This window comes from Coprinopsis cinerea (assembly GCF_000182895.1).
Source record: "Coprinopsis cinerea okayama7#130 chromosome 7 map unlocalized cont3.7, whole genome shotgun sequence".
Classification (NCBI taxonomy): Eukaryota; Fungi; Basidiomycota; class Agaricomycetes; order Agaricales; family Psathyrellaceae; genus Coprinopsis; species Coprinopsis cinerea.
Genome location: NW_003307538.1, coordinates 1,015,811 through 1,028,960, shown reverse-complemented (window position 1 = coordinate 1,028,960; position 13,150 = coordinate 1,015,811). Strand labels below are relative to the sequence as shown.

Below are 13,150 nucleotides of genomic sequence, written 5' to 3'. Positions count from 1 at the left end.
TAGTTCTACATAGTCAATTCAATGCATGGGTTGGATACATCTCATTTGGTCCGAGTTGAACACGACAGTGCGCCGTCTGGAGCATGTGAATTCGAGATGTGATTATGTGGTTGACTGGCGGAGTATGAGGCATATGATAGAACTGTCCATCTGCTCATGGTTCGTCAAACACTTAATATTGTCGGAAGACCTTACTTAGTTCTAGGCAAATGATACGGATAAACTATATTACAGCACTAAAAATCGTTCCCCCACTTCACTCCAGCTTGGCCAATGCAATGGCTCCTGCATTTCCGATGACAGTGTACGTCGTACCATCCTCCAGCTTCACTTTCGTCGCCCCGGCCGCAGGCGGGAGGCCCTCACTTCCGAGCTTCGACGCTACGAGCATTGCCTTTGCAAGAGTGGAAATCTACACAGACCAGGAGTTAGTCTCAGCGCTAGCGTCGTCGATGGTGATAGGACTGCATACCTCGATCTCCACGGTATCAGTGACGTATGAAGCAAGCCTCGTAAATCCACTACGTTGAGAACGGACCCGTCAGTATCGCTGAAAAGCGAGCAGATCTGAGACGAGGACTAACCCGAAAATACTCTCAGCTAGCCTCGTTTCCGGTCGTTTCGTACCGGCGAGGAAACCAGGTCGGAAGATGATGGTGTCACTGTAACCCAACCTGGCGAGGCCTTCTTCTGTCAGACCTTTACTCCTGATAATGGGGTCAGTAAAGAGTAAGTGAGAATATAGAGCCTGGCGTACTTAGGATACAGGAATGGGGATTTCGAGTTGGCTCCGGTGGACTATGGTAATGTGAACACGCTCAGTATTCTTTGAAGACAGTTGCTTCATTGGCTGACTTGACACTCACAGAGACGTAGAGCAGCTTCTGATTACTCTGCGGGTCAGAGCTCTTCGCTGCCTTAGCAGCGTTGATCACGTATCTAACAACAGCAACCATGCATCAGCCACGAAACAACCACAAGACACCAACTCACTCTCTGTCAATCTTCTCGAAGTTGGCCGCACTCCCGGCATTTTTGCGTGTCGTTCCCAGCCTAAACATCGAGCAACGCGCCAGTTCAAAGCCCTCCACATTGACGGTGGCAACGGTCTCACTCACGAAATGAAGACATCATCCCACTTTTGCTCGCCCAAATCCTTGTCGGTCACAGTCTCAAAGTCCACAGTTCCTTGCATGAGCTTCTCCTTTCCGTTGCTCTCAATCTGCTCCTGTGGTGTTACGCGTCGACCATATTCTCCCACTTTGGTGTAGTACGGTGTACCCAAGAGAGTTCGCAAGAGTTGCTGTCCAACTTGGCCTGTTGCTCCAAACAACAGGGCAGTCTTAGAACTTGTAGTAGGGGCTATAATGATGTCTCAGTACCAGTAGTTTCTCTGACTCCAGAGTTTGGACGTACTAGTCATTCTATCTCTGGTTTTTTGGTTTCAAGGGCGGTGAGCGTCGTGGTTGTAATTGAAGGGAAACAGATGGTGATTGCAGAGACTCGGACTCTCGAGGCCCCTGAGCAAACGCAAGCCGAATGGCGTCATACCCTGCCGGGTCTGATCCGTTCCCCGGAGCCGGAACAAGGGCGTCCGGCAGACGTAAGCGCTCGAGCAAGATTCGCTCTCAAGGTACTTAGGCGCTTGTGCACTGTGGCCGACTTATCATCAGAGGGTAGCTGCTCCCCTTAATAAATGAGGGGAGGTTTCTTCAATACTACCTTCCCCTCTATCTCAGCAGTCAGCAATAAGGAGGGTGTCAAATATACAGACAGAGAGACTCCGCGAGAGCAGACGCGGTGCTGATTGCTGTTGCTCGAGGCGTGTAGGTAATGAGAATCCTACAGAACAAAACGGCCCCTATGATTCTGAGATCTGTGTCAAAGGCCACCATGAGAAGAGCATGGGAGGCAAGGCCGGTAAGTCGTTTGTCTCGACTTGGCATCGGCCTTTAAATCGTGGAGGCATTGCATGCAGGGATGGCAGGAGAAAATCAGTCATAGAATGGTCGAAAGCTTTATACCTTAGCTTAAATATATGTATACACGGAAGGGAGAGAGCACCAGACTATCGGAGCTGTCGCAGGCAGCGGAGGGTCTTGGGTAACGGCGCGAAGGAAGACGTCGGAGAGGGTCTAGCTCTATGGGCGGCACCCCAGACCAATAATATTACGGAAAGATCACCAATATCCCTTCAATTACCCTGCGAGTCGTCAGCACATTCGTTGAAATCAGAGAGGAAAGGAGGTGAATTACCTGCGGAACTTCACTAAAAAACCAATCATTCCGAAAGATCATCTTCGGCCACCTGTGGTTCCGCTTCGACCAATGAACTCGACAACCGAGCAGGCTCCGACAATCGAGGTCTCTTTCTCGGTAGAGATGATGAAGACTGAGGTCCCGCAGAGCTCACTTGCATAGGTGTTGAACGACGTGGCAATGGTCTCTTCACCCGTATCCGTGCTGGCGGTTCATAAACCTGGGGTTGTTCCTGTCCTGAGCCAGCGCGACTGCTGCTCTCGGCCTCTTGCACCTCGCGGTCGCGCTCTTGCCGGGCGGCCCTGGTTTCCCAAAGGTATTGAGTCAGAAAGTCGTCTGGATAGAGGGTGTTGTCAGGAGTGGGGCGACCCGACCTTGCAGTCCGCTCCTTCTCCATCGCCGCGTTGAAATCGTCGTAGTTGAATAGTCTTGGTGGTGCCAAAAAGCTCTTGCGACGAGAGCCAGAGGCCTCTGCCTCCTCCTTGGCTCGTTGCAATGCCTGAATCTGTGATTTAGCTTGCCTATACTTCGCTTTGTAGTCTTCGGCACGACGCGTGGTGAGCTCGATCCTAGGAGACGGAAATGAATGAGTTGGAATGGGTTAAAAGGTTTTACCGCAAGGAACATGCCACTCACTCTTCCTCCAGCTCCTCGTTCTTGGTTTCAAGTCGTTCCTTCTCCTCGAAAATGGCATCCTTTCTTTCAATCGCGGTTTCCAACAGCTCGCGCAAACGCGCATTCTCCTCCGCCAACGCGTCCCGCTCTTCCTTCACCTCCTCCAAATCCCCCACAAGTTCGTCGTGTTCTGTGGCAAGCTCGTCGTAGTCGTTTTGAAGCTTGTCCAAACGGTGGCGAAGATTGCGTTCGCCTTCTTTGTGTGCCGCGACTCTGTTCATCTGCCTTTCGCAGGCGTCCATGAGTTGGGCCACCTCCTTCTTGAGTTTCTTGACCTGTCGCTTAAGGGAGACTGTTTCTTCATGTGGGGTCAAATCGAAGAAGAGGCGTCGAAGATGGGAGGATATGAATGGGTGATATTTCGCTGGAAGGGCTCGAGGCTAAAGGAGACAATCAATAGGGTGGCCGCCGGGAACGAAAGGAACCTACATCTGGTGTCACTGTAGACGAAGAGACATCAGTTTCCATCCATGTATCAAATGAGTGGCTACAAACATAGGTGGAAATCTGCGCGGCAGGTTGGGCATGGAGCGGTGAAGCCTTCATGAGCAGGTCCATTGGCATATTCCGTCAAACACGGAAAGCAGAACACATGTCCTACAGAGCACAACAAACTCAGAATCACATTCGCCCATCCAGGTCGACACATAACTCACCACAGGGAATGCAAACAGGGTCATTATAGTCGTTCAAGCAAATCGAGCAATGGCCTGACAATGGCTCGGACATTGTTGTCGAAAACGTTCAAGTTCGTCGTTGTCGTCCAGCGAGTTTTAGTAGAAAAGTCCCTTTTTGTTCGAGAAAGAGACGTTCGACAGTCCTACCACGTCGTCGGGAAGGTGAGGGTATCCAAGTAAAGTGGCAAAAAAGACAAAAAGGGCGAAGGGCAATGTGTGGCACTGATTTCCACCATCACGCGAGCCATCATCACCGCAGCGCGTGGGTACCGGGACGCGGCGCGTTCGGTAGGACTCGCGTCACCGCTTAATTAGTTCCTAGGGGGCCTGATCATCTCTCAATGTGGCCCCTGGTTCAAGGTACGGGGGTAGAGATGGATGTTTAAAGCCATATGTAGAACATAAAGAAGCGTGTACCAGGCTGGAATTGTAGATTGGCCAGTGGGCGCTAGTAAGAGGGTCAGCCGAAGAGTTCCTCTTCGATGTGACTCGAACTCATCCCCACAACATTACCATCTCACCTTCCACCTCCCTGATATTGACGTCGCCCAGCGTTCCCAGAATTCCCTTCTTGTATTTCACCCAACCTTCCTAAGAGCCCTACGTTCCGTCTTGCCAACCGAAAGGCGCTCAAGAGTTCCATTCTTGGAATGTCGTGGGTTCAACTCAACGGTGATTGATGGAGATAAGCAATCGTCAAACTCTCTTTCCAACTCCTTCCGACCCTCTAATAGCAGCATCAGCCTTATATGGCACTCATCAGACAATTTCATTGCAGCTCACTGGTTCACAGTACTTTGACTGATTCCCGTTCCTCCGCGAGGAGCTTCTGCTCCGGTTCTCAAACCTTTTCAGCGGATTCGGGTACAGATAGACCATCACAGACGAAAAGGGATGCGTACAGGATCGTTGAAGCAATCCAAGCAGACGGAGCACCCACTTCACGGAAAGGTGAAGATCGACGATGGGACAGGGCCTTCAAGACTTGGAATTCACACGCGGTTCGGGTCGCCTCATCAAGCCGGCTTTGAAGTTGCTTGGCGCGACTATTAGGACAACCGCGTGACATTAATGAGAGGACGCGTTTGAGATAGGGGCCTAGTGGAATGGTACAAAGAGTACGAGAAACACGGAGCAAGAACCTATTATAATGGTGGACAAGTTGAAGAGAACGCGAATTTTTGAGCACAGGTCAGAAAAGACGAGTAGACTGTAAAAGGATATAATGTTACTATAAAAATCGTGAAGAATGGAAGCAGAGCGGACAAGAGAACGCGTCGAGCGCGTAACATTAGCATCCGCAGGACCGATGGAGTGGGAGAAATTCAGCGGCTCCCTAAGGACTGCCGCAAAGACCTGGATTTAACTGAGAGTCTTGGTGACGCCCTCGCACTGGGTTCTGATAGTCGGGCCTTTTTTCGAGGGTAAGTCGACGAAACACGGGCTTCACTTTCTGTCGAGCTCGAGGTACCAGCGCCCGCCCTAATTCGCGATCGTTTAGCCCCTTGTGAAGAGTTTTCTGCTGCGAACAGCATTCGAGATCTCGCACGAGTGAGGGGAGGAGAGGCCACGGCCTTTGGCTTGGTGCCTTCTCGACGTCGGACATTTGGCTGGGACTCTTCTCGCAGTTTGTTTAATTCGGCTTCAAGTTCTTCATGTTTACGCTTCAGGTTCCTATTCCTGAAGCGAGAAATTTTCACATCACAGGCGCAGAAGGGCAGGATAGAGAACTTACTCCTGCATGCACCGGTTGAACCGTTCCTCCAATGCCCTCTGAGCCCTGGCCCGCACTGCGTTCTCCTGCGCTGCAGCTCTTGCTAATTCATCCGCTTCATCCCTTTCGTGCGCCAACCTGTCAACAAGCTCCGACAACTGACACAATTCTTCCTCTTGGTGCGCGTTGTAGTCGCGAAATCTTTCTGCTGCATTGCTTGCCTGTGTATAGACAAGCCTGGCATCCTCTAGCTCCCTCCGCACCTGCGCCAGTTCGCGTTCAAGTTGTTGCCTCTCTTGAGCGTTTTCTCTCTCCTTCCGCTTGCATGAGTCCCGCTGCCTTTTGAGTCGGTCGTTCCTTGCCAAAAGTTCCTCCTCTTGGGATTTCAGATTGTCAACCTGGGCCCGGAGCTGTTCGTTTTGCTGAACGAGCTCTTGCTGCCCCTCCGATGGTGTAATGTAGACGCGTCGCATGTGGTTCATAATGAAGGGGTGGAATTTGCTTGGGAGTATCCTGACCTGGAGAGTACAATAATTAAGCGCCCGGCCGGGGTTAGAATTGACACGATTCACGTACGTCGGGAGTGACTTTGAACAAAAGACGGTCAGCGTCAACGTGTTTGGAAAAAGGCCAATGGACTTACCGAAATAGAATTCCTGACGGCATGTGGGGCAACTGGCCTTCAACCCCTCGTGAGCAGGTGCGTTGGCGTAAGCGTTCAGGCATCCGAGGCAGTATATATGGCCTGGCAGTCCAGCGTCCGTCAGCTCACGTCCGCGCCCATCCCAATGCCCCGACTAACCGCACGGAATAGAAATGGGGTCTCGGTAGGGGTTCAAACAGATTGAGCACTGTCCTGTCATATTGTCGGCGAGCGAGCTGTTTTCAAGATCTTAACGTAGAGCTTGGGTGGTCAATAGGGTTGGTGTTAGAAGTAAAAGACTCGCGGATAGGGAACTGCGACCTTTGACGCGCAACACGTAGAAGTAAGAAAGAACATTGCGTGACGAGGGCGAGCGGGGGAATCGCCCTTTTCGCGCGCTCTCGGATTCGCGAACGCTGACTAGATCGCACTTGGCGTGATCCATTGTGAGATGTGGGTACCTCAACTGTTGAATATATTCCAAATTTTAGCTATATAACCGTCAAAAGGACCCAAAGTCGCGGTGAAAGAAATTGAGATGAAGCAAAAGCAACACGGGATGAATAGATACTATATGGGATTCAGATAGTTTATATTACTTCAAAGTAAAAGTGTGAAATGGAGAGGCAGAAATATGGAATTACGATAATGTCAAATAGGAGAGAAGAGACAATGTCAACGACCACGAGCTTCAACGGTTCCATGATGCGAGAGACTTGCTGTGTCTTCAGCGACTACCCAGGGATTTCCGACTAGATCGAGATGGACGAGTTGAAAAAATTGTTCATGAACGGAAGTTTTATTGTGAAAGTCGCTGTTTCTTGCTGGGCTGAGAACTGGAGGTACGAGAGTCGGCTTCCCCTGCAATTCCCAAGCCATCTCCGTTACGAGCTCGCTTGGTCCCCAGTGAGGAGGATCCAGCAACGGCGTTCACGACACCAGGATTGGAGCGGGTGGCGGGTGATGAGGATTGGGCTGCGGTCCGATGCCTTACTCTCCTCATTAATTCACCACTGAGCTCTTCGTATTCGCGCTGCCAATGCTTTTTTCTGGAGAGATTGTTCAGGGAACGTCCGGATAGATGGAAAGGGAGACACTTACTCTCGACGTGCCTGCGTAAGCTCACCAGTCAGGACCTCCTCAAGATCCCTCCTGTAGTCGTTCTCCTGCCGTACGGTGTCGAGCAGAGCGCGAGCTTTGTTGCGCTCGTGTCTCAACCTATCCACCTTTTCGTTCGTCCTATCCAGCTCCTCTGTCATATCCTCAAACCTGGCTCGAAGGTGGTCCCTCTCTCGCTCCAGCGTCGAGCCCGTGACTGAGAACTGCTTCTCCAGCTCGGCTACCAAGCTTTCGAGCTTGAGGATAAGACGGCCAGCGTCCCGTTCCTTCCTTTGGGATTCAGCCAGTTGTTCAAGCTGCTGATTGCTTCGCGCCAGAATCTGTTCTTCGTAAACCTGCAGGGTGGTAACCTGGTTCCGGAGTCGCGCGTTTTCTTGAACGAGGCGCTGCTGGTCTTCAGAGGGCGTGATATACACCCGACGCATGTGGTTCATGATGAAAGGCTGGAACTTCCTTGGGAGCATCCTAGCCTATAAGCAAAGAAAAAAGTGGGTTTAGCGCTCTGCGTTCGAAGGGAACGCCGAGTCGAACCGCACATCGGGAGTAACTAAAAATCGAAAGGCCAGTCAGGCTATGATTTTCTGAGATGTCGTGTAGTTTACATACCGATATGGAATTCCTGACGACAAGTTGGGCATGGAGCCCTCATACCCTCGTGTACGGTCCCATTTGCGTATTGGCTGAGGCAGCGAAAGCAGTAGATATGCCCTGTAATCCGGGCGCAAGACCGTCGTAATTAATTCAGAAAAGACGACCGATAAAAAGATGCTCACCGCATGGAATGCTGGTTGGATCGCTGTAGTCGTTCAAGCAAATTCCGCACTGTCCTGACATTTTTTGTAGGGGAAATTTTGTCAATCGGCGTTTGAGGTGGCGACTGAGGAATATCCAGGTGCAAACAGAAATGCGAAGGTTCGTCAAAGACCAGCTAGGTGCCAGGTAGAGGAGGAAAAACCTTCACAGTCGTTGTCAATGTGGCTCGCGAGGGGATTTTTCACGCGCTCCGTCGGATGCGCGTCCTTAATTAGGCCAATTAAGGTGATGCGCTTGGCGCAGCTGGGGCTACGTGAGGTGGCTAGGAATTGCAAAGAGGACGATGCAATTCAACGAAGTATACTTCGTTTTAATTATAGTACGCGTCAACAACGTGTTACTATCACTGAGACACGACAGTAGAGTGTATATCGCGTCTAGATTTCCTATACACCAATTTCGTGCGCCAACAAGTGTAAACCCCATCGATGTAGCTCCCTCATCTCCCCGGTCCACGACTGCCTTCTTAAAGACAGTCGGAGCACAACACATGTCTTAATTAAATGAGGGCAGTCAAATACTCGGCCACATGAAGCGAGTTTACTTGGAAAATCGCTCTGACCCACAAATAAATCGATGCAGGATAGGGGCCCGAAGCGGAAGGGCAGTTGGATTTCGGCATTGGGACAAGGACATACATAACAAAAGAGAATAAACACGAACAGAGAAGTCATGGGGTTTAGAATGGGAGCCTCCATATGGATGTTACGCTTCCACTTCTGATTAATAGGATAGGGGTATGTTTGGAGCGGCGTGTCTATTTCCGCGCAGATTTCGAGGTGCTCGCTGAGGTCCTCAAGACCTTGCGAGGTCGAGATGCTGAGCCAGAGGCTTCAGTGACACCCTCTGTTGATCGAACGCGCTTAACCGAGGTCGATGCCGAGGCGCCCAGCGCTTCATGGCTACGCGCCTTAGCCCGGGTGACTGGGGGAGTGAAGGCCGCAGCCGCTTGGGCTCGCTCCATCCTTCGAACTTTGGCTTCGAGCTCTTCGAATTTGCGCTTATAGTTATCGCTTCTAAACACGGCGTCAGCAATGGATCCCAATTACAACCTGAATCCTACTCACGCGAACATCGATTCTTGAAGCCGAGCCTCAAGCGTTTGAATCAACCTCTTCTTGACAACGCCATCCGCTTTCGCAGCAGTGAGCGCATCCCTAGTCTCGTTTCTCTCCCTCCTCAACCTACTAACTGTATCCTCCATCTCTTCCACCACCGATTCCATGCTCACGTGCTCCTCCATTGTCTCATCCCTCTCCTTCCTCACCTTCCTCAACTTGTTGCGCGTAACTTCAAGCGCTTCCTTCGTCTCCTCCAACTGCCCCTCGAGTTCCTCAATGCGGCGCGTCCCATTCTGGAACTTCTTCTTGTAACTCTCCGCTCTCTTCTGCTGTTGCTCATGTCTGGCCTTGAGCGCCGTTTCCTGTGCGCGGAGGTCGCGAACTTGTTTTCGTAGTCTCGTAACGTCCGTTTGAAGTTGTCCGTGTGTATCTGAGGGGTTCATATATACGCGGCGCATGTGCGTCATTATGAAGGGGTGGAATTTTCTAGGCAGCATTCGCGGCTAAAGGCTGGGATGTGAGTTTCCCCCCATCGGATGAGGAGGGAGGTCGCGTACATCAGGGGTAACTACAAAGACACGAAAGAATTACCGCTCTGAAAACGATAGCGTGAATACTAAAATGCGGCTTACCATAGTGAAATTCCTGGCGACAGGTGGGGCACGCAGCTTTCAAGCCTTCATGGGTGGGCCCGTTCGCGTACTGGTTGAGGCATGCAAAACAATACACATGTCCTAGAGCGCGGACGGTTAGACCAGTAGCTGGCCGCCCAAAGGCGAACGAATGCCTCGTGAGAGCTACTGACCGCAGGGAATAGAAATCGGGTCTCTGTAATCGTTCAAGCAAATAGAGCACTGTCCCGACATTTTGGATGTTTCCGTCGAAGAATCTGTGGTGGGGGGAAGGATTCAGTGGCGCGTAGGCGGTGGAGCAAGGAGACAGGTGGCGAACCGAAAGCAAGAGGAAAAAGAAAGAGAGAAGAAAGCGTCTGTGGCTTGACGAGGAGCTAATTAGGTTAGCACGCGGTCCGTCGGGAAATCGCGCTAATCAGACCAGGGCGCGATGGCGGACATCCGGGCTTGGCATCGTGTTCGGCAAAACAGATGCGGGACACTCGACGGCCTGAATGCAAAGATGCATGGTATAACACAAATTCTACAGTATTGTGCAGGTTTACATTCGACCAATGTGAGGGTCGAGAGGAAGAGTCAGTGCTTGAGATACTATTAGTGAATAAATGGATAATAGCTAGGGGTCAGCGAGCGTGAGCGGTACTACTAAAGGAGAGATAAAGTCAGGGAAGATGAGGTTCCCAACAATGTCCGAAAAAGAAAACAAAGCAGATGCAGGGGTAAGAAAGTGTCATGGTTCAGAAAGAGTCAAGACCCCGGTAATTAAAAACGGATATCCGCCGTGAGAGTGAACCAATGTCCAAAGATACCAAAGAAAGCAAGAGAAGAGAACGAGGAAAGTATGGTGTTCGTCGTGAGTATCGTCGAGGGTGATATAGCTTCAGCAGGGTTGCCCCGATTCCGAGTTTGTTGAGGTTTCAGATATGCAGGTTGTTGATCGTGTAGGTTGCGTTGGATTGTTCGAGTGTGTTGCAAGAAACCCATCATACTCGGCGAAAGACGGGTGTCGAGACATCTACTGTGCCACTGCTGCAGCCCTGTTTGCTCTCAGGAAATGGAATCCAGACAGGAAACAGATCATCAGGGTGACCAGCAGACTGATGGCTGCAGGGTGGGCGGAAAGGCTCGCTGCACCCGAGCAAACTGAGCACTTCCATCCTACAAAGGTAAGCCTGTCAGAATGACCAGACAAAAAATGATAAGAGAGTACACACCGTCTGCCAATGGTGTATAAGGCTGAGGGGTATACAAAGCAAATTGCAACCCCGTGTTAGGGCTCAGGTAACCCGCCCGCCTCGTCGCACCGAACCCACGTTCGTCGCATATCCTCAGGTTACAAACTTGCTGAGGTAGAGGTGTATTGGGATTGTTGACTTGGTACGAGTACACATCCCAAACGACTTCTGTCGCCGTTCCATCGATGATACCGTCCGTCGGGCCAACTGGGTAGGTGTTGCCGTTCTGGCAAACCGCTGAGACCGTGAGGTGTGTCGGCGTCGCCAGAATATAGGTAAAATTCCATGCAAATGTAATCATTTCTCCTGGTGCGATCTTGTAGAAGGAGGTGTGGGTCTGTGGGGGCTGGGTGATGATAATTTCGCCAGCTGGTGCTGAGGGAGGGATGAACACCCGGGTCGCAGAGCGGGAGGAGGTCGGGGAGTTGTTCTCCTCCTCATTTTGGTCGGGCTGGTTGTCTGGTTGCTGATCGGACATGGTAGTTGGAGGGGAAAAGGACGAGCGAGCTAATGAACGACGACGGCGACGATGGCGAGAACAACGACAAGGCTTCCTGCCAGAGCCACCGAGCCTGGGCTGTGATCGATGACAAATAATTTCTCATGGCATCTCTCGGCATTGACGGCAAACCTGCTTCGCCTCTCTCTTCTCGCCATCTTTTCGGGCATTTCTTTCAACTTTAATTGGAGCAAAGAAGCTCTCCACTTATTGGATATACATAAAGCCAAGCATACAGAACATCTATATTAATCGTCTACAAAACCTTTAAACAGGGTAGCATTGGCGAGCCAATCCGAGGTCAGTGTCTCTTGTCGGCAGGGCGACTCCCAAAGTGCCATAGTCCCATCTTTCAACGGCGTACCCAGATGCTGTCCGAACGCACGAGTCCAACCAAGATGTGGCAACGAACAACCCGCAACTGGACAACGATATTCCTTTGCCACCACAACTGGAAGGTACGCTTCCGAGGGAGAAAGAACCCTGACTTCAACCTCAGGGATATCCTGGACCGAGTCCAGCAACAAATACAGCGCCGCGAACTCGAAAGATCCCCATACATCGCAAATGATGAGTTGCTGGAGGTTGCTCTCTCGGATGAAGTTGTCGAGAAGAGGAAGATCTTCTTCGGTCGTCGAGGAGGGGGCGGTATGGCATACACGGATGCAGAGCTGGCGGAGGACTGGGCAGGTGAAATTGGAGAGAATGGAGCAGATATCGGTTTCCGAAGAGACCACCAGCGACTCCAATGACAAGGATACCTTGGTTCCTTCCACGCGCATTGAGGGTCGCGTATGGCTCGCGGTGACGAACCGGAAGGTCACTTGAACGGCACGACGGCACCGCTCAAGGACAGAGACACAGTCGCCGTCAGTCAAAGGGACGGAGAGATGGATGTGTGTCAAGCGCTCGAAGGGAATGTGGGAAAGGAAGGCATCGTAGGCCAGGACATTGTCGCCAATATCCAGGAAGAACTGTTGCAGGGATGGCAGGGTGCTAAGCTTTGCGGATAAACTGGCAATATACGGCTGAAGCTGGGCGAAGGTTGAAGATTTTATAGCCAGCCCTTTCAACGCTGGAGCTGCAGACGGTGGGGTATCAAGGAAACCGCTCATCAAACGATCTCCGGGTCTAAGACCAAGGTATCTCCAACGGTGGGACTGAGCGAGGATCGAGGAGCACGTCTTCCGCGACAGGTTTTTGAAAAGTTGGGATGCATCGATTGCCAGTGGGCTCGAATGAGAGCGTTTCAGCCACTCTGTGACCAACTCTTCTGACGCCCTCTTGAGCGGAAGTAGGGTGAAAGAAGCCCACAACATGGGCAACGAGAGGGCAACCCTTCTCCATAAAGAGCAAACGTGAGTGAGCACAACTGGTGCTCGAGTCGCGCTGCGGTGGATAACAACGAATGGGAAAGTCCGACAGTTATGGTCCGCTGTGCAGAAGAAGAATATCTCCTGGAGTAACTCCACAGGGAGGTCGTTGATGGTGGTAGTAGAGACATGCTCTGCATTCGTCGTGATTGGGTGAGTTGGTGTTGGGCGAGCTGACATGCTTGGGCAAAGCTAAGGTGCTTTCTGGAGCATCTCAATGAATTTTATATCCACTCAAGAGGAGGCGGTACATACCACGATCTCCAATTCCCATGTTTTGCCATCGGCTCCTCTTGCGATCGACTGACGGCTAAAGAATGCTCCACCCCATTATCTGGACTTAGGGGGGTGGGTTTGTCCAAAGGTGGTTACTGTGGGCCATAAGACGAGGAATGACTTTGTCTCCCAGATGTGTTTCGTGGTAAGTGGAAATGTGATTGAAAGCCTTTC

The 13,150-nt window shown here is 51.3% G+C and overlaps 8 protein-coding genes across 8 annotated transcripts; all 8 read right to left on the bottom strand.

The window, feature by feature from the left end:
* Positions 1-165: 165 nt before the first annotated feature.
* Positions 166-1,467, bottom strand: CC1G_00787 (hypothetical protein). Its single transcript, XM_001831188.2, has 8 exons — positions 1,417-1,467; positions 1,119-1,362; positions 994-1,053; positions 867-939; positions 758-798; positions 585-707; positions 473-521; positions 166-412 (listed from the first exon to the last, which is right to left on the bottom strand). The coding sequence occupies exons 1-8, from the start codon at positions 1,421-1,423 to the stop codon at positions 257-259; spliced, it is 753 nt and encodes a 250-aa protein (XP_001831240.1). The 5' UTR covers positions 1,424-1,467; the 3' UTR covers positions 166-256.
* An 814-nt stretch (positions 1,468-2,281) lies between these two features.
* CC1G_00786 (hypothetical protein) lies at positions 2,282-3,778 on the bottom strand (the record flags this gene model as incomplete). The annotated part of the gene is made up of 5 exons (XM_001831187.2): positions 3,591-3,778; positions 3,430-3,531; positions 3,364-3,374; positions 2,896-3,314; positions 2,282-2,828 (listed from the first exon to the last, which is right to left on the bottom strand). The coding sequence occupies exons 1-5, from the start codon at positions 3,661-3,663 to the stop codon at positions 2,282-2,284; spliced, it is 1,152 nt and encodes a 383-aa protein (XP_001831239.2). The 5' UTR covers positions 3,664-3,778.
* A 210-nt stretch (positions 3,779-3,988) lies between these two features.
* CC1G_14812 (hypothetical protein) lies at positions 3,989-4,565 on the bottom strand. Its single transcript, XM_002910787.1, has 2 exons — positions 4,395-4,565; positions 3,989-4,338 (listed from the first exon to the last, which is right to left on the bottom strand). Exons 1-2 carry the CDS (start codon positions 4,488-4,490, stop codon positions 4,273-4,275), a joined length of 162 nt encoding a protein of 53 aa, XP_002910833.1. The 5' UTR covers positions 4,491-4,565; the 3' UTR covers positions 3,989-4,272.
* A 777-nt stretch (positions 4,566-5,342) lies between these two features.
* On the bottom strand, positions 5,343-6,188 carry CC1G_00785 (hypothetical protein; the record flags this gene model as incomplete). Its single annotated transcript, XM_001831186.1, has 4 exons — positions 5,343-5,843; positions 5,902-5,912; positions 5,969-6,070; positions 6,128-6,188. 4 exons carry the CDS (start codon positions 6,186-6,188, stop codon positions 5,343-5,345), a joined length of 675 nt encoding a protein of 224 aa, XP_001831238.1.
* Positions 6,189-6,767: 579 nt separating this feature from the next.
* Positions 6,768-7,921, bottom strand: CC1G_00784 (hypothetical protein; the record flags this gene model as incomplete). Its single annotated transcript, XM_001831185.2, has 5 exons — positions 6,768-7,017; positions 7,070-7,557; positions 7,624-7,634; positions 7,694-7,795; positions 7,861-7,921. 5 exons carry the CDS (start codon positions 7,919-7,921, stop codon positions 6,768-6,770), a joined length of 912 nt encoding a protein of 303 aa, XP_001831237.2.
* Positions 7,922-8,657: 736 nt separating this feature from the next.
* Positions 8,658-9,428, bottom strand: CC1G_00783 (hypothetical protein; the record flags this gene model as incomplete). Its single annotated transcript, XM_001831184.2, has 2 exons — positions 8,658-8,916; positions 8,974-9,428. The coding sequence occupies 2 exons, from the start codon at positions 9,426-9,428 to the stop codon at positions 8,658-8,660; spliced, it is 714 nt and encodes a 237-aa protein (XP_001831236.2).
* A 662-nt stretch (positions 9,429-10,090) lies between these two features.
* CC1G_00782 (hypothetical protein) lies at positions 10,091-11,336 on the bottom strand. The gene is made up of 2 exons (XM_001831183.2): positions 10,808-11,336; positions 10,091-10,751 (listed from the first exon to the last, which is right to left on the bottom strand). Exons 1-2 carry the CDS (start codon positions 11,304-11,306, stop codon positions 10,609-10,611), a joined length of 642 nt encoding a protein of 213 aa, XP_001831235.1. The 5' UTR covers positions 11,307-11,336; the 3' UTR covers positions 10,091-10,608.
* A 239-nt stretch (positions 11,337-11,575) lies between these two features.
* On the bottom strand, positions 11,576-12,880 carry CC1G_00781 (hypothetical protein; the record flags this gene model as incomplete). The annotated part of the gene is made up of 1 exon (XM_001831182.2): positions 11,576-12,880. The coding sequence occupies one exon, from the start codon at positions 12,878-12,880 to the stop codon at positions 11,576-11,578; it is 1,305 nt and encodes a 434-aa protein (XP_001831234.2).
* Positions 12,881-13,150: the final 270 nt, after the last annotated feature.